Source organism: Taudactylus pleione, unplaced genomic scaffold (assembly GCF_031769625.1).
Source record: "Taudactylus pleione unplaced genomic scaffold, aTauple2 ptg001573l, whole genome shotgun sequence".
Classification (NCBI taxonomy): Eukaryota; Metazoa; Chordata; class Amphibia; order Anura; family Myobatrachidae; genus Taudactylus; species Taudactylus pleione.
This window is the reverse complement of record NW_028285970.1, coordinates 3,483,627-3,504,227: the sequence shown is the minus strand read 5'-3', so window position 1 is coordinate 3,504,227 and position 20,601 is coordinate 3,483,627. Positions and strand designations below refer to the sequence as shown.

General features: G+C 43.8%; 1 protein-coding gene across 2 annotated transcripts in view; it reads left to right on the top strand.

Moving 5' to 3' along the window:
* Positions 1-5,742, top strand: part of TRPM6 (transient receptor potential cation channel subfamily M member 6) — a 187,545-nt gene extending 181,803 nt beyond the window's left edge. For both annotated transcript variants that reach the window (XM_088464054.1, XM_088464053.1), the window contains exon 36: positions 5,438-5,742. In XM_088464054.1, coding sequence (XP_088320180.1) covers positions 5,438-5,541 — 104 coding nt within the window. In that variant the 3' untranslated portion in view covers positions 5,542-5,742. The remainder of the gene's footprint in view (positions 1-5,437) is intronic.
* Positions 5,743-20,601: the final 14,859 nt, after the last annotated feature.

The following is a 20,601-nucleotide window of genomic DNA, read 5'->3' as shown; positions in this document are numbered from 1 at the left end:
GCAATGTACTTTTCTGATGTGACATTATCGAGGGCAATATTCATTGTACCCCACTTATTTACTGTGCAACAAATTTAGTTATCATAATATGTAAAAACAAATGTCCTGACTCAACACCCAGCCCAAACCCCTGGACCTAGAAATATGATATTTGAAGAGTATATTCCTTCCATGACCTAAGCAGGGATTTTTCAAAATTTGACTGCTAAGGAGCTGAAAAGTGGTAAGTTGTTTCCTCTCGACTGAGGTGATTGGATGAGAAAGCAACATGGCCCTAGTCCTGCGGGACCGTAAGCTCCTTGGTGCAGATGTATGAAGCTCTGGAAAGTGATAAATTGCAGAGTGATAACCGTCCAGCTCCTTGGCTTCTAACTGTCATGTTACAGGCTGTGTTTGAAAAATGACAGTTGGGAGCTGATTGGTTGGTCGTTGATCACTCTCCACTCTATCACTACCCAGAGCTTTATACATCTGCCCTATTGTCTGGTATGAGTGGTGGCTCCAGAAGTCGGGCTGTAGCGCAGTCCAATATTCAAATAGAATCTGCCAGTGATGTTTGGCAGCATATGGGGTGGCAGTTGGTGTGACTCCCCTATTTGAATATTTTACTGCAATGCAGCCTCACCTCTGGAGCCACCACTGCTAAGTACTTAACACTGTAAGGACTGTAAGCTCATTGTCTGTGATGAGAGTACCATGGTGCAAAAGGAGGGTTTTGAGGCACTGAGCAAAACCCTCAAAGACATCCAGGGCAACTATGGAGTGATGGGGGGTATCACCATGGCTAGTTGGAGACTTCCTGTAGACTCTGCCAGTAGTACCAAGGGAACCTGAAGCTGACGAAGTTAAGGCGTGCATCACAGAAGGGCATCTGTGGCCCCTCATCATGTCTCCGCTGGGTAATTTTCCAAATTCCTACTTAAAATAGGGGATGGAGAGTATCCCAAGTCTGAGGGTGATCATCCCCTCAGTAGTTAAGACCCTAGCAGACCTCATAGCCAGGATATACCCTGACATTGCCAATATCCGAAAAAGTCCATGGACTGGTTGTGCGAGCATGCCATTCTGACCCCCAAGAACAACATGGCTACCATCATTAATGATGCTACTTCAGTCTTTCTAAGGGGCAGAAATGGAGTACAGGTCTGTGGACTCGATAGTGCAAATGGATGATACAGTCCACTACCCCGTGGAGTTCCTGAACACCCTCAATCCTCCTGGCATTTCAGCTCACAAGCTTCTCTTCAAAGTGGGGGTTCCAGTGTTGTTGCTGCGGAACCTCAACCCACCCAAACTCTTCAATAGCACCAGGCTGCAAGTAAAGGCCCTCCACAGGAACATTATCGAGGCCACAGTGTTCACCGACTGTGCTCGAGGGGAATGGGTGTTCATACCACTCATAGCATCATAGTACCCCTTCGAGTTGAAGAGGCTGCAGTTCTCCCTCAAGGTCTGCTTTGCAATGACCAACAACAAGTCCCAAGGATAGTCGCTGAAGGTGGCAGGGATTGACTTGAGTGTGGACTGCTTCTCACATGGGCAGTTCTACATAGCCTGCTGCAGAGTGAGCTCACCAAGCAGCGTTTAACATGCTTGCTGCTTTAAAAATATGGGCATACTCGCATGTATTCCCGCAACGGTGCTGCCTCGCAGTCTATTACATTTAGCCTAGAAAGTGAGACAAAGAAAGAAAAAAAACAGGTTTGAGAAAAAGAACAAATGGGATGAAGCCTCTACATAGGAGCTACGGAAAGGAGAGATAGATACGGGCAATTATCTGCTAAACGGGGATGGGGTGTTTTGGGAGGCCAACCAAGGACTCCAGACTTTATCAAACGATTTGGCCGAATAATTAATTATGCTAGTCATGTATTCCATCTTATAAGTATACCAAATTTTCTGTTCTTTACATAAAAAGGCATATATCTGTAAATGTTCACACAATAGTAACAAAGTAAGGGCCAAATTCAATTCAGTGCGATGTTGAATAGCCACGGGAAGGAGCTCCCTTGGCTATTCAATTCAGCATGCTGTTTGCCTTGTCGGGAATGTGTTAAGTCTGAGAATGCCGGTTCTCGTGACTTAACCTGGGTGTTAAGGCGTGGTAACCGGTATTCACTGACTAAAGTGCCGGGCACGCGGCTGTTAGCGCTGCACTAAGCAGGAAAGCAGCTGCGTGCCCGGCACTTTTGGCGGATTTCTCCTTGCATCCCCAGAGGGGTGCGAGAAGAAATCCTTTAGCCGCCCAAATAGCGCTGTGTATTGAATAGCTGCGGGAGCAATTAATATCTGAAGTCTGCTGCAGAATATTACTCTTGATGTGCTGCTTTATTTGAATTTTAGATTTAGGTAATCAGCAATAAATATCTGAAGTCTGCTGCAGTCTTATATTATTGTATTGTATATCATTGCCATAAGTACTCTCCAGTCTTTAGATTGTGTGTAGACATGATTGATCTTAAGTGATAAATGTTTGGTATGTGCTACATGTTTGTTTAAACCATTTTATTGCTGGATCTGTATTGGCTGGTCAGTGGGGGGTTGTCATTAATTAGGATGCACACTTGGCAACATCTCTACTTAAATATCATTCACTAGGCTGTTTAGCCTTGGCTGGAGTTAGCAGATTCCTAAGTGCAGAATCACAAGTGCAAAATAGATTTTAGGGAAAATTTCAGCATTAGACCGGCGTTAAACCGAAGGAAAACAAAAGGAGAACATTTCATCAAATATAACTAAACTGCTATCAATACTGCATATGGACACCTATGGAGCATCAAGTGTGAATTCACTACCTCTTCACAACAAACACCTGCTGCCTGCATAACCAGGACATGCAACACTGAACTCCTTGTCTGGCCATTGCAAAGACATTATCTCACTTGCTACTATTTGTGTTGCCTCTTTTTTCACTAAAACTAAATTCTTATTTGAACCAATGCAAAGTAACCTCTAAACCTTGCATATACGGTCTGATTTACCATTGCTTTTGCCTAGCCCACATCTTGAACTTATTTTTTCACTACTCATTTTCAAAACCCTTTAAAACACGTATATTCCCTCAATAAAAAAAAAACAAAAAAACTTTGGTCATCAAGCATATGCGTTCACCAACTGTGTTCTTTCACCAGCATTTTTGAAAAACCTTCAACACTGTCGTTCTCACACATACACTATTCTTACCTCATCCACACAGTGACCATATTTTCTTCAAATTCTCACTTTACTCAGTGCCTACCTAATCCTTTATTGCGCCCCCTTTTCTCACCTCTATCCTTCCCCCCTAGTCTCCTCCACTTCTTCCTCCCCCTTTTCTCCTCTCCTCTGTCTGTATTCCTCCCCTCTGCTTCCCTCCTTCTCCTCTCCCGTTACTCCTCTTTCATTCTTTTCTCACCCACAATGGTCCTACTACCCAACCAGTAAGCTGAGCACCCACCCTCCTCTCCCTATCACTTCACCACACCTTTATCTACATCACACTAATGTCCCTCCCTCTCCTACAAATGCATCCAACCTATCTTGCCTATTGATCACTTCCTTCCACTCTGGCCTCCAAGATCTTGCCCGTTCTGCTCCCTTCCCCTGGAACGCTCTCCCTCTCCCTATCCGACTCTCCACCTCTCTACAAATCTTCAAACGGGTCTCAAGACTCACTACTTCAAATCCTTCCAGCTCTCATCCTAACCTGCTGCTTACATGCTTCTTCCTCACTGTCTACCCTATCTGTGTCACCCCTGTCTATCTCCCCCCCTATAGAATGTAAGCTCTCACGAGCAGGGCCCTCTTCTCTTATGTGCTTTTCCTTCCCTCACTCATACAATAATCTTCTCAAAACTCTCCACAAGGGCACTTAAAGCCCTGCTGCTTTTTTGAGTGTTATGATCGCTACAGCAATGTTTATAAACTATGTTCTGTATTGTCTTGTACTGTAAGTCGCTGTTCTACGAGTTTGCTCGTTTGTTAATGTACTTTGTGAGGAGCTTCAGAACCCTTGTGGCACCATATACGTAAAGGATAATAATAATAATATTCAACATCGCACTGAATTGAATTTGGCCCTAAAAGTCTTTATTACATGTGTCAGTTGTTTTGAAAAATGCTTAGAGGGCATCCCACTGATCATGCAGTATGGGGCCTACTTTATCATACCTCCCAACATTTTAACATACCAAGGACGGACAGGTCGCGTGGTTGAAAGGGGCGTGGCTTGTGCAAAAGGGGGTGGAGTCTATGGAAAACGGGGCAGAGCCTCGCGGCTTCCCCCGTTTTCGTTGCTTTGGGGGCATGTTCAGCACTCTCCGAGATGCTGGGCAGCCCCCAGGCGGTCCATACACAAGAGAACAAATGCCGTGTGCATGCGCACGGCATCTGTTCTCCTCCTGCACACCCGCTGCTCTGCAGAACAGAGGTTTGTGCTCTCTCCAACTTTCCCCCCCCCCCCGCAGGACACTGTGGCCCGCGGGTGGGACAGCGGGACAGTCCCAGAAAAACGGGACTGTCTCGCTGGATGCGGGACAGTTGGGAGGTATGCTTTATGCTGCACCTGAACATGTACATGTAAAGCTCCTAATCCTGTAACTGTTTCAGCAGGTTGTGGAAGAAGATAGGTATTACCCCACTAACATAATAAAGCAAAACAATAATTTAGTTGTTAATACTGTACATTATTTGCACTCACTCTCAATGGACGACTGAAAGGGACAGCCAATATAACAAGAATGATCACGTGACCCTCGGTGGACCATGTGACAGTTTACCTGTTACCAGATTCTAATTGTGTTGTATTCCTAAGATTAATGTATATCATCAACCTCTATTATTACTATTTTTTTTTTTATATTATGTTACAGTATATAATCCCTGTTTGTGGAACCTGGATCAGCTGCACCTTTTGCAGTTTTGCACCATATGGTCCATTGTAATTCGGAAAAGGAAAATTTCTGTGGTGTCCCCTTCCCTTGGTGCCCTAAGCATGTGCTTATTATGCTTAATGTTAATCCAGCTCTGTGTGCATGTTTTGATGGTCCTGCCAGTGGTCATAATTGAATTTTATGAGCGGCAGCTTATTAACCATATTTTGCCATAAATATTATAAATATATTTGATATAGCTCAATATTTTCTTGTATGCAGTTTTTTCATTGGACTTTTTCCCTACTTCTTTGGACATGTTCTTTCTCTGGTTTTAGTGTTTTTTTTAGAGCACAAACTTAATTTGTAATGGAATTTGTGTATTTGGTGGAGTGAATAGTTTGATATAACTGCACAGCATATTTTTCCCCCTGCCTGTCCCCATAGCACTATGATCTGACAGAAACCTCATTAAAGGAGCAAATCTGTACAGCTAGTCTGCATCTGTATGTCCTCTCTCATATCCATTGTCTGATATGTCATTATTTCCCATGCTCTCTCAAACATTTGATCTTCTTCACCTACAGATTTGAAAAGAAATGACTACTCACCTGGGAGGATCAGTCTACGGTTTGATATTGGAGAAGCAGACACTGATGAAGACATTTTGGAATATGATACAAAACTCTAACACAACATTTCTGCCCAGTCAGGAGATAATCCCTGCACCCAATGCAGTTGTATGATAATGTAGGACTGATACCAGTAGTCAGACACTGCAGATGTAAGAATAATTCTCATATGATCACTCTAGCTCCTAAACAGGTACCCGATTGGCAGTAGAGAATTATGTATTGTTTGTACACTGATAATATCACTAGTTCATATTCATTCTCTGTGAAGAAATCCTTGGAAATTTTACAATAAAGTGCAAGGAAATCATTTTTTATGTTTGATCACTTTTCCCCCCCATAGATAAGTCATTGGGGGCTGCACTGGATGGCCCTCTGTCCTTCAAAAGGGCCACACATTACTCTTAATCTCAGTGGCAAGTTAAATTAATACATTTAATTAATGAAAGCGACAGCAATCTATAATAACATATCACTAGTCCGGTTACCACTTACCTGACATGGGGGTCTATGTACTAATAAGCCTTGGAGAGAGATAAAGTGGACGGATAAAGTTCCAACCAATCAGTTACTAACTGTCACTTTACAGGCTGTGTTTGAAAAATGACAGGAGCTAATTGGTTGGTACTGTATCTCCGTCCACTTTTGTCTCTCCAGGGTTTAGTACACAGACCCCATGGTTACATGGGATGTGACTGTGGCCAGCTAGGCTTTCGCTGACACAGTTGCATCCCATCACTGCTTGTTTCTGAATTCCCTGCAGGACCGGATTAAAGTATGTGGGGACCTCTGGGCAACAAACCTGTGGGGCCTCCTATCAATAACATTATTAAAGTGATATATATATATATATATATATATACACACTTTTTTTGGTGGCTGGAACATTATGTGGCAATTCTGAACCTTGACAAAGGTCTCACATGGGACCGAAACGTCGGGTCTAACCCTTCATATGTCACTGGTGGTATGTAATTAAAAGGATGTTTTGTCTTTTGAAATGGGGAGTGCCCTCGCAATTTTTGATATTTTATATACAAGTGGACCCAGATTCTTCTGATGGTTACATTGATGTCATTGGTGCAGTGAGTGCGGGTCTTATTGGAACTTTATATATATATATATAATATATATAATCGATTCCTACCTATACACTATAAAAATTGTCGCTGTTTAGCATTATGAGTCGCACAGGAAATAATTGCTTTCAGACTTTGATTGTGGTTCCAAAGCACAAAAAGTTATTATTCAACATAAAAACAGATAGTTACACGCTGTGATCTAAATACAATTAGCGCAAATAAATTATACAGACCCAAGGTACAGTCATAACATACGCATGCGCTCTGGATCCAGATCCCGGCATCAAAGATGAAACCTACGTCAACAGCAAAGCAAGAAGACTGAGATCCAGTTTCAGAGCGCCAACATATATACCCTTACAGAGATAGGCAATACAATAGAACAGGTTGGCATGATTCCATTGGTTCTTCTTCCTGGTTCTTCTGTTACAGTATAGTTCATAGGTCAGTTCGTATGGTCACAATCCAGCTTCCAACAGCTCTTTGTGTCCATTTTCCCACTGCATAATAAATCTAAGCTGGCTACATTACAGAGTACATTTTCATGTTTTAACTCTCTATGATCCATAGTTTGCAGACACATGTTGCAATCTCCTCACCGATGATACTGGAAATCTGCAAAGACACAGTGGTTTAGATTGACACCAAACACGGTCTGCTTACCATGTACTAAACCTTAGATATCAAATAACATTTATTTCACAACATTACTAATACTGAATAAACCTTGAATATCACACTTTAATCCTAGGGAACCTTTTCATGTAAGTGTCCAGTGTGTAAGTATTGGGGTATTGAGAAAAGATGCTAGTTAGCGTTGTGTGACTACGTGTTTGTGGAGTACACCATGGTATGTGTTTTGCAAGGTTGATCATTTTATATGTTTTAGTGACTGTCTGTATTTATATAATGAGGACTTTTAATATCTTTCTATTGCGTGGGAATCGCACGATGCTAAATAATAGCATTGCCGTATGTACTTATAATGGGCGAGATTAGCTAAAATGGCACTGGGCAGCCAGTCGCAAAATGGCGTCATGCAGATTTAATTTTAAACCGATTCTGTCTCAGCCAATTATCCGGCTTTGACAGTCCACCCTTTGATAGCAAACAACATGCTATTATACTCTGATTTTAAAATTATTTTAGGCTTACATTATGACATACTATTTAATGTTATATTATGGGATGGCACAAGGTGGTTCTTAAACCATCAATAATGTGTCTCTATGAGGGGCCATAAAACTTCCCTTATACGCACACCGCGGATCTTGGGAGATCATGGGAAAGATGTGGGGATGCACCAATCCTATAAAGGAAGTCTTCAGGGGGAATAGGGACTTACATTATTTAAGATGTCTAAAATTAACATTTCATAATACATTTCATGCATATCTAAATCTTATACATCATATGATGGCACCTTCTAGTTCAGGGTTGTAATGCAGTCCTACATTTACCTCAGTATTCATATTGTTACTACTGGCCACCATCATTATTTAATTCCTTTGATTCACCTTATCTTTATACTTTCCACATTTCAACACAGTAGGAGCACACCTGAAACATATGCCATTTACTAAGATGACAACCAATATAAGGATCAGGAGTTTACCTATGCTCGCAATCATTTCCTGGACCCACTCTACTAGACCTGAGAACCATTTCACTGGGTTCAACCAAGAAACCCATTCCTCTACCTTCTCCTCTACTTCAGCCACTGAAGCATTATGGTTCTTTCGAAATTCCCATTTTAACTGTAGAATTTCATCCATCTTCCGGTCTATCACCTCCTTGGGATCGCTGGTATCATTTGTAATGTAAGTGCAACATTTTACACCAAATTGGGTGGCCAAAGTTACACAATACCCTCCAGTGACAGCTGTTAAGTAATTTAACACTAGTCTATGTTGCACGAGTTCTTTCTTGTAAGCTTGCAACTCCTTACCTGTGTACCTGAATGTGTCATCATACATCTTGGTGATATTATCTATTAATTTAGCAGGATCTTGGATATATCTAAAGTTTAGTGTACCCCGAGCAATCCTGGTGGGATCCAATGCTACCAAAACTTCAAAGCCAGTTGTCTCACTAATTAACTGTGTGGCTTTATGCACGTCACCAGGTATCATATTTTTTTTGTCTCTGTGTTCATACAGTGTGTGAAGATATGGTGATGGTGTGTTTTTATGAATACGAAGCATTTCACCATGTGTAAGGGTCATAACCTATGGAAGTACTCTTCCCAAATAACACAAACCTTCAGAACTCGGAGAGAGACACTTATACGCTTTCCTTCCACATATAAAATATACATCATCAGGGAGAACATAAGGAATAGAATGCATCATAATCATCCAGCACATTTCCCTAATAAATCATCCTATCTCAGGTTCTCCCATCTGGCTAATACACGTTTCTGGTTGTATAACCCTAGCACAGTACCCTGTGAGAGGGGATCTAGGAGTTATCCTGATACTATGAAGGACAAGTGGTAGTGCTTCTGGCCAACCCAGTCCAGTTTCCGACATGATTTTACTTAATTTGTTTTTAATAGTCCCGTTCATCCTCTCCACCTTGGCACTGGCTTGCGGTCGGTAGGGGGTATGAAGTCTACTATTAATACCCATCAGCTTACACATATTTTGGAAAACATCACCTGTGAAATGATTACCCCTATCACTTTCAATAATTCTAGGGATACCGTATCTGCATACAAACTCCTGAACAATTTTCTTGGCAGTAAACGCAGCAGTATTAGTGGCAGCTGGGTATGCCTCAACCCAAGTACAAAACACATCAGTGCACACCAATACATACTTGAGATTCCTGCAGGGTGGTAATTGGATGAAATCAATTTGTATTACCTGAAAAGGTCCATCGGTCGGAGGAATGTGGGATGGTTCGGTAGGGATCGTTTTCACAATGTTTTTCCTCAAGCAGGTCAGACAGGACTTTGGTCTCTTTTCCGCTTGAGAAAAAAAACCCGGTGCACACCAGTATGCTCTCACCAATTTGCACATACCTTGCTTTCCCAAGTGAGTAAGACCGTGCGCTGCCTCAGCCAGGCTTGCATGGTACGCCTTGGGAGCCACTGACTTACCTTGTCCATCTCTTCAGAGGGAGGACTCTTGACCACATCCCTTGGACTTCCAGACTGCCTTTTCCTGAATGGAACACAAATTTTGCGCAATTACTTTCAGCATGTCAATCGTTTGAAAAGTCATCATTTGTTCAGTTGGTACATTCATTTTTAGCCCTGCTGCCCATTTTGCAGCTTCGTCTGCCCTGTTGTTGCCCTGTTATTGCCTAGTGACACCGGATCATCCTCACATGTATGAGCTTTACACTTAATTACCGCCACTGCCTTAGGCAATTGGATTGCTGTCAGTAGTCATTTTATATGTCTGGAATGTGCAAGGTGTGCCTGCTGCTGTCATAAAATTTCTCAGACGCCATAGAGCGCCGAAATCATGTACCACCCGGAAGGCGTACCTAGAGCCAGTGTAGATATTAGCAGATTTACCTTCTGCTAACTCACACGCTCTCCTTAATGCCACCAGTTCCGCCACTTGGGCCGAGTGTGGTGGGCCAAAAGGTTCGGCTTCTATAACATCCTCATCATTTACCACAGCATAACCTGTACATAACTCTCCAGTGTCAGTTTGTCTATGACAACTTACATCCATGTAAAATGTCATATCTACATTTTCTAAAGGTGTATCCAGTATGTCAGGTCTTGTAGTAAAGGTTTGATTCAGATATTTCATACAATCATGTGCATCAATATACCTGCAGAACTCACCTTTCGCCAGCGACTCACCTCTCTCCACCCTTTGTGCATCATGTTGCACATATGGTAAATATGTAGATGGATTTAACGTACTGCACCTTTTGATGGTGATGTTTGCAGGTGCTATTAGGGCTAGTTCCCATTTTGTGAACCTAGCTGAGGAGACATGTCTGGTTTGGGCAGAGTTTAGCAAAGCAAATACAGCATGGGGAGTATAGATAATCATATCATGGCCTAATACCACATCCTCACTCTTACTGACCAATAGAGCAGTTGCTGCTACACTTCTTAAACACGTTGGGAGTGACCTTACCACAGTGTCCAATTGTGCACTGTAGTATGCTACGGGCCTACTGGCATCACCATATTTTTGTGTGAGGACACCTGCTGCACAACCATTAGCTTCCGTACAATACAAATCAAAAGGTTTTTCCTTATCAGGTATTCCCAATGCAGGTGCTCTTGTCAGACTATCCTTAAGATTAAGGAAAGCCTGCTCTGATTCCTATGTGTGTATGACACGATCGGGCTTTGAGGAAGAGACTACTGTAAGTCCTGTAATGGCAAGGCCAAAATAGAAAAAACAGCCCTCATATCCTCCCCCCCCTTCCTTTTGGGAATCTGGACTTCTAATACTTTTATGTCTATATAAGCTACTTACCATACCCCATGGTTAAGTTTTTCAGTCTAAACACACATGGCCTTAACTCCCCCAATAAACGTTGTCTTGCTCTTGATACATTTCACAAAGAAAAAGCTAAAGTATTCGCCCTCCAGGAAACCCATTTCTCTTCATTAGCCCCCCCAGTCATTAGCAATACCAGATATCCCACTGCTTACTATGCTAATGGCCCTTTTAAGAGGAATGGAGTGGCCATTCTGCTTCATCGTTCACTGCAGTTTGAACTAACATCGAAGATAGCAGATAAAGATGGCCGATACCTTATTGTAATTGGGAAATTAGAGGATAAAATGATGACACTAGTTTCGATCTATGCCCCCAAGTCACGTCAAGCGTCTTTCTTACGCAGATTTCTAGAAATGCTTCTAAAGGTTAGACAGGGACATTTAGTACTAATGGGTGACCTTAATCTGGTGTTGGATGATAAGCTAGACAGAGCACCACTGGCTCAGGGCTACTCTGGCTACTCATGCCCTACATTTTGGTGTGCGCTGAAAGCTGTTTTAAGAGGGGTGGCCATCCAGATGGGAGCTAGACTTCGAAGGCAATATCTTAACAAACTGACAGCTCTAGAGGAAAGGCTCCATCAAGTGGAGTCACTGAATAGGACTCAACCCTCTCGCGTGCTCAAAAGAGAATTAGTCTCTATCCGAAATCAACTACAAAAGATGTTTCTATCCCGAATGCAATCGGCCTATACTAAAATGCAACAAAGGTTTTATACCTTGGGAAACAGATCTGGCAAGTTTTTAGCTAGTAAACTTCGGACTAGACACGCTATAAATAGAATTAAATCTCTACGATCCCCTGACGGACGAACCCTTCTAAATCCCTCAGATATAGCTAGAGAATTTTCTAGGTACTATGAAGTTGTTTAACTTAAAAGATGACTCCTCAATTCCTCAACCAAGCGCCACCCTTATTTCTTCTTTTCTGAAGGACTTGGAGCTCCCTGCATTGAGCGAGGAGGATCTAGAATCCCTTAACTCGGCATGGTCTACTGAAGAGATCTTGGGGATGATTGGTTCCCTGCCTTCAGAAAAGGCTCCTGGTCCGGATGGATTCACAAACTCTTTCTACAAGAAATTTGCAACAGAGCTTACCCCTATACTTAGAGATCTTTTTTTGTATACTACTAAAACAGGCTCGCTCCCTAAGGAAATGCTCCAAGCCCAAATAATCACTATCCATAAGCAGGGGAAGGATCCTTCTCTATGCCAGAGTTATAGACCCATTGCATTGCTCAATACTGACGTGAAAATTTACTCTAAATTAATCGCTAATAGACTTTCCCCCTATATCCCAAAACTAATCCATCCAGACCAGGCAGGATTCGTTCATGGTAGAAAACATCCAATAACTGTAGAGTATGCGACCTTGCCGAACGCTTTCTCAGGGAAAAACGTGAGGCTGTACTTCCTTCCCTAGACGCCGAAAAGGCGTTTGATCGTCTAAACTGGGATTTTCTTAAAGCTGTTTTAGTAAGATTTGGGTTCCAGGGTGAAATAGCGACCTCTATCTCGGCACTCTATAGCTGCCCATCGGCGTCTGTCTTGAGCAATGGATTTTCATCTCCAATTTTTGAAATAACAAATGGCACTAGACAAGGCTGCCCCCTCCCCCCGTTTATGTACATTCTTGCTGTCGAGCCATTTACCGCTACAATTCGAAGTTCTAGTGCATTCCCGGGAATCAAGATGGGTTCTTCAATACACAAACTGAGTTTGTTTGCAGATGACATAATTCTATTCGTTACAGACCCATGCTTTTCGCTACCAACCTTACACAACATCATAGATCATTACAGCGCTTCGTCACTCTATAAACTTAACATTACTAAAACAGAGGCCTTGCCTTTCCATATCCCACCTGAAACATTGACAAGATTTAAAACAAATTTCAAATACATATGGAAGGAGAACTCCATATCATATCTAGGGATCCACATATCTAACACTATGTCTAACTTAGCAGAATTAAATTTTAAGCCCCTTTTGACCCGTATAGATGACCTATTGAAACGTTGGTTAAGTTTTGAAATATCTTGGTTGGGTAGACTAGCCACGTTCAAAATGTCGATTTTACCAAAGGTTATGTATTTGTTTCGAGCAATCCCTTATCTAGTCCAAAAAAATTATATTCGACGGATCCATTCCTTAATATTGAAATATATTTGGAAGGGAAAAACCCCTAGGATTGCTTATTCTCGGTTAGCTAGACAGCGCAAGCTGGGTGGGCTCGAAATCCCCGATCTGTTCGCTTACCATTATGCTTGTCTGGTGGCTCAGATAGGCGACTGGTCTCTTCCCACTGGGACCAAACCATGGGTAGATTTGGAGAGGGAACTATGGGCCTGATTCAGAGCCGTTCGCTATTTGTGGTCGCTCGTTTAAAAACAAGGGGTGGCTATTCAAATGATCCGTACGCACATTGCAGTCTGTTCACACCTCTAAGTCTGAACGAGCGAGCAAAACATACGCTCGTTTATTTGTTAAAAACGCCCCCTGGCCGCTCGCATCCTACGTCATGTCCGCTATTTATTAGATTAATCGAGTACATCGACCAGCGTATGAACTGCTCGCTATTCTTGTGGTTGGTGTTTGCTACCACAAATTTGCGAGCAGTTCTGGCTATAAAATAACCCAGTGACGTGGTCAATGACGCTGCTGTTTTAAATATGCACACCCATAAAACGCCCGTTTTGACCTTTAAGCACGCCTGCGTTCGGATCTCCACTCCCCATTTTCAAACACCTTCTCCTGTTACCACCCACATACGCCTCATTCTGTCACTCAAAATAGCAGGCCCTCGCTATATTGCGTACCAACGATTTTCGGCCGCACTGACTGGTTCGCGCATGCGTACTAAAAACCGTACGCATGCGCAGATGTGCAAACATCGCTCGGAACGAGCGTACTGCCGCTAACGAGCGGCTCTGAATGAGGGCCTATGTTCATATCCCCTATGGGAGTTTCTGTGGACCCCCAAACAACTAGGTCCTGTGGCGAAAGATACTCCCCGAGCCGTTGTAGACTCATTAATGGCCTGGGATCTAACTGCAATCTCTACTAGGGGACTCTCTCTACCGACCGGTAACCTCCTTAGGAACTCTCTCACATTTAATACCTGATTTAAACATTTCTCGATGGCAAACCTGCGACATCTCTTCTATCTCTGATCTGATTATTAATAGATCTATCAGAACTTTTTCCTCCCTTCAGCTACAATACAATCTACCATACAGGGAATTATTTACGTATACCCGTATATAACATTGGTTATTGAGTATGTTTAAAATCCCGGGCTCCCTACACCTTCCACCTGCCCACATCCTATCTAGATTGTCATCAGGGAACTCCAGAGGTTCAATACGGTTTTGGTACTCCATATACCAAGATAGAGAGGAAACGGGTAAATCTCCCACGCAACTCCAATGGGAAGCTAACTTACAAACCACATTTACACCTCATCAATGGGAATCCATATACTTAACAGCCCACCACTTCTCCAGATGCCATAACCACCTTGAAATGTAATATAAATTGTTACAGAGACTTCACTTCACACCAGCTAAACTACATAAAATTTGGCATTCTCAATCGAAGTTTTGCTGGAGAAACTGTATGGAAATAGGCAATTTATTCCTTATCTTCTGGAGCTGCACTCGCATACGACATCTATGGAACGAGGTGTTCACATTAGCCAATAAAGTGTTACAAGTACGCCTCCAGGAGTCCCCTGCTTTGGCACTGTTACATATATACCCTTCTGGTCTATCTAAGGTGGATTGCTACATTATAGGACATATATTCATTGCCACAAGAGCAGCTATTGCTCAGCATTGGAAATGTTCATCTCCTCCCCCCCTCTCTAAAATAATCCGTAAGATCCATTTTGCCTTTTTAATGGAAACTGTAGGGTTACTATACTCCTCTTCGATCTCTTCCCCTTTAGTGAAGTGGTCCAGTTGGTCCAAGTTTACTACAGCTGGGGAAGGTGCATTACTTCTCCTGGAAACCCCTTAGTTTCATATCTTATTGAAAGGTTTGTTGCTGTCTCATCTCCCAATGTTGTTTTATTACAATGTAATTATCGCATACGAGATCAGTCTGCTGTTAATACTATTTGCTTTTTATACACTGTTTGTATGATTGGAAATGTTGTAATTTTTCCTGATTCCCTTCCCTCCCCCCCTGCTTTTCTCCTTTCTGTACCCCTTCCCCTCCGTGATTCGCGGACAAATTTCTAATAAAAAATCTATTGATGAAAAAAAAAAAAAATAGAAAAACCTGGGATCCACATTCTGCAGTATCCACACATTCCCAAGAAGGTACGAATTTGCTGTTGGTTCTGCGGCAGTGTCATGGTCTGTATGGCTTGGATTCTGTCAGATGTCGTAACCCCTGGGTTAGGCAATGTCCCAAGTGTTTAACCCTGGACTGGCATGGCTGCAATTTGTCCTTAGCAACCTTGTGTCCTGTTTGCGAGAGATGAAACAATAAAAGTTTAGTATCATTTAAACATAACATAAATGAATCAGAACATAACAATAAATTATCCACATATTGTATTAGAACAGATCCATTGGCAGGTTTAAAAGATTGTAAACAGTCGTGTAAGGCCTGGGAGAAGATACTGGGGCTGTCTATGAAACACTGAGGCAATCGTGTCCATATGTATTGTACACCCCTGTATGTAAAAGCGAATAGGTACTGACAGGATGAAGAGGTACAGAGAAGAAAGCAGAACAGAGGTCAATGACAGTGAAATGGGTTGCATTTGGTGGGATCTGCATAAGAATGACAGCTGGATTTGGCATTACGGGAAATTGGCTCTCTACTACCTTATTAACCCCTCTAAGGTCTTGTACCAGCCTATAACCTCTCCCACCACTCTTCTCCAAAGGAAAGATGGGACTGTTGGCTACACTTGCTGTACGGAATAAAATTCCCTGCTGTAATAATCGCTCAATTATGGGATAAACACCTAACTCTACCTCCTGTTTTAATGGGTACAGGGGAAGTTTTGGAGCTTCCTACCGCTTTTTAGATTTACCATTACGGGAGCTACATTTGCCATTAATCCAGTGTCCTGTCCATCCTTGGTCCAAAGTGAATCTGGAATTTGGGATAACATTTGATCTACCTGAGATGGATTTTTACCTGAACCGGTAGAGTGATACATTATCCTTTGGGGAGTGTCAAACATATCCCTCACCTCGTGCGCAACTCTCTCTGGGATATGTAGAAATATACCATCAGGGGTACAATATATGACACATTCCATCTTACATAACAAATCCCTTCCCAGTAGGTTAGTAGGAGCTGCTGCTGCCAGGAGAAAATAATGCCTGGTATGCAATGGCCCGATAGTAACCTCTGTGGATTTGGTTAAAGGATAATGTTGCACTTTACCCATTACACCCATTGCTGGTACTGTTTTGCTGGTCACCTGTAAATTAGTGGGAGATTTTATCACTGATCTGGACGCCCCTGTGTCTACAAGAAAAGGATGTTTAGTACCAGCTACATCAACCATCATCACCGGTTCTTCCCCAGTACTTCCCATTAACCTGACTATCTGTAGACTACAGGTATGACCTGACCCCTAGCGTTGACTTCACTCTCCAATACAGCATTTAAGGCCACAATTGGACCTGGTGACTGTTGTAAATTTCCTGTACTCTGTGTATATCCCTTATGTGGATATCCAGGTACTCCCTGGTTAGGGGGTCCTACCTTCTTTACCTTACAGTTCCTACTTACATGTTCCACTTGGTTGCAATTAAAGCACCTTTGTGAGTGGGGTGGGTGAAAGGGTTGCTGTGTGGGTTGAGTGGTAGAGAAAGATTGTGGGTGTGGATAAGGATTTTGAGGGTAATATGGTGGTTGAGGATAGTATGGGTTTTGTGGCTGTGTGTGATAAGTGGGGTAGGGCTGTGGTGGTGCAGGATTGGTGAGGGTGTGTAGCTGTGCAGGTGCTAGTGTGTCTGGTGGCTGTGATGTTACATTCATTCCTTCTAGAGCTTGAATACTAACAGCCATTAGCTTCTCGCTCTGGGTCTCTCTCTTTTTGAGGATGTTTTTATCATGTTCAATAGCGGATTCCATGAGTGTGTCTACAGTAACTCCTCTCCAGCCAGGTAGTGAGGTCTGAATTTGGGTCTTTAGATTGTCTTTTAGACCATCCATAAGTACCGTGATGATCATTCCCCTGTGATGAGAGCTATCTTTAATATCCTCTATCCCAGTGTACTGGGCGATAGCCTGCAGAACTCTGGTTCAGTAATTCTCTGCAGATTCACTCTCTTTTTGTTTTATGGTGAAAATTTTACTCCAGTTAACTAGTACTGGAAATTATACACCCAATTGAGTTATTATGCGGTTAATGTTACCTTGGTTACCCTTGTCTGTTAAGGGACCATCTCCATCTCCATCCAATACGCAATCCGTGATAAACTTTTTCACGTCGGTATTGTGTGGAAGTCATGCCCTTAACACCACTCGCCAATCTTTATTGGTTGGCTTGTGAGCATTACCCAAATTTTTTAAAAATCTTTGGCATTGTTCTAATTCCTTTTTAAGGTCAGGGAAATCATTCATTATGGAATTTAGCTCAGGTCTTGTCCAAGGACAATGCATTGCTACCTCCCTTTTGGGCACTACACTGTTTGCATCCGCATTCCCATTTGGAACAGTTATTGTCCGGATGGGATGCAGACTGGCCGCACTGCTACCTTTGACCTTGTTACCTGGCTGGGGATTTAGTCTATTACTGCTACGTATATGGTTAACAACTTTGTCTACGGGTGCAGTGGATGTTAACACATCTAACGTGTACAGCATGGGAAATGGCAGACATAACAACAGGTTCATCATCCGCATCATAAACATTTTTCTTGTGATTACTCAAGAGAGGGTACAAGTTACCTGTTATCTTTTATGGGTTTTTACATCGACTGTACCTCCACCCCCATCCACATAGGGCTGTGGTGGTGCGCGTGAACCACTGGCAATACCTTCCGCAATGCTATCTTGCTGTGCGTGTGCTCTATTTTGAGGCGCGCACGCACCACAGTTTAGCGTCGCGTGTGCACTTTCCTGCATCGTGCTCGTGATGCTAGTTTGCGCCGCGTGCACACCTTTAAGCCACGCATCCACCTCATGCTGCCACAACTTTAAACACTCGTTTATACTTTATCTTTTTCATTCGAGAGTGCACCATACAGATGCTATCTCGGACATTGTTCAATACCTCCTTATCAATGCTGCCAAATCTGGGGAATGGTCTAACACTCTTCCTCGTCATTTTAACCATACATCACAGTACCTAGTTGAATAAGCACCGTACCTAGTATGCATTATATGCCGTGCCGACCCAAGCAGAGCTTCCAACAGCAGCACATCATCTAACATCTCTACCGTTTGCTTAGCTCCCATTCTGGGAAAATAACCATAAGCTTTTCAATAGAGATTTAGACCGGTGAAAGAACGTCAAAGCTACTTTCACTTACCTGTGGACGATATTAACAGGATGCACCCACACACCTATGGAAGAATAACCAGACTGCTTCCACGCACCTAATCCATTTTTGACTACCTTTCAACTGCTAGCATTTAGGTATTCCAATAATACCTACCCTTTTCAGTGATTTCGTCCATCCTCTACTCAGTTCACAATCACAATATGCCACAACTGTGCGGTTCAATTACAATGCTCAAATAACCCTAACTGATCACTGAATACTGCAATCACACTGAGAGCCAATACCTACAACAAAGACAATGGCCCTGATTCAGACCCACTCGTGAGCAGCTGTCCGCTCGCAAGTGGGTCGATGTTCTGCACTGAGCATGCGCACGATGGAGGGAGCTCCGTCGTGCGCATGCGCCAGACGCGATGAGCGAAGGACTTTCCTTCGCTCGTTGTGTCTGATCAAAGGGGGTGTGCTGTCGATGTTGATTGACAGCACGCCCCCTTTGGTGGGTGTGCCGGGGGCGTGCCTCCCTGACGGGGGTGTTCCAAAGGGAACGCCTCCCGTCAGAAGCCGGCCCACTGACATCACTAGTGATGTCAGTGGGAGTGATTTTGGCTCTGAATCACTCTGGAGGTTGCGGTTGAAAACCTCAACCGCAGGCTCCGGCTCGCAGTTTTGCTGGTCGCGATGGTCACGACCATCGCGGCCATCAAACTGCACGCTCGTATAGGCTGTTGGTGGTGACCCACAGCTATACGAGCATCCAGGAGGACGCTCCATTTTTATGGAGGGCGGCCCTCATTCAGAGCGTGCGCTCTGCTCAGAGCGTATGGCTCTGAATGAGGGCCAATGTCACAGTTGGTGCTAGTGAGTTACCTGTCTCAGGTGATGAACTGGAAACACTGGAGGCCGGCTGGACTGGAACCATGGATAACATGAATACCTCTTTTAATATAAGAAGTGGGTAGCAGTGAGAACTGCCTTTGGTGATGAGTGACTGGAACTGGAAACTTGAAGCGTTGGAGTGAAACCAGAAGGAACTTGGAGGGACCGGACTGGGACCGGCAGGTAGGCTGATTGAGCTGGTCGGGGTACCAATAGATGAGCTTGCAGATGAATAATATCGTGGAAGCTACTTGTTGTGGTTTGGGAAGTCGTGGGTAGACGTTGGTAGCTGGGTGGCTACGTGGAGTGGCTGGATAGCCGTGGGTAGATGCTGGTAGCTGGGTGGCTACATGGAGTGGCCAGATAGCCGTGGGTAGATGCTGGTAGCTGGGTGGCTATGTGGAGCAGCTGGATAGCCATGGGTAGATGCTGGTAGCTGGGTGGCTACGTGGAGCAGCTGGATAGCCGTGGGTAGACGCTGGTAGCTGGGTGGCTACGTGGAGTGGCTGGATAGCCGTGGGTAGACGCTGGTAGCTGGGTTGCTACGTGGAGCTTCCGGATAGCCGTGGGTAGACACTGGTAGCTGGGTGGTTACATGGAGCAGCCGGATAGCCGTGTGGAGAAGCTGGCAGCGTGGAAGCTACTCGGAGCGGCCTGGGAGCCGTAGGTGAGAGATGGTAGCGTGGAAGTTACTTGGTGCGGCCAGGGAGCCGTGTGGAGAAGCTGGTAGCGTGGAAGCTACTTGGTGCAGCCTGGGAGCTGTGTGGAGCAGCTGGTAGCATGGAAGCTACTTGGTGTGGCCTGGGAGCCGTGTGGAGAAGCTGGCAGTGTGGAAGCTACTTGGTGTTGCCTGGGAGCCATGTGGAGAAGCTGGTAGCATGGATAGCTGAATGCAGCAGGCTTACGAATAACACTGGTCTAGGAACCAGCAGGAGCCTGGGACATACTGGTGCACAGAGGTACAGCTATATCACAAGTAGTACACCACAGGACGTAACAAGATGTTCAAGCACTGAGTGCGATTAGAGGAGGATCTATATACCTAGAGTCTGGCAGTGATTGGTGGATACAGACAGATGGTCTGGCAGTGGCATTCAGAGTGGAGCAAGGCACAACATGCAGAGGGAGTAATCATCTCTGCAGCCCTTGAGAATCAGGACAACACCTGTGATTCCAATTAAGACTAGCAATGCTCACAGA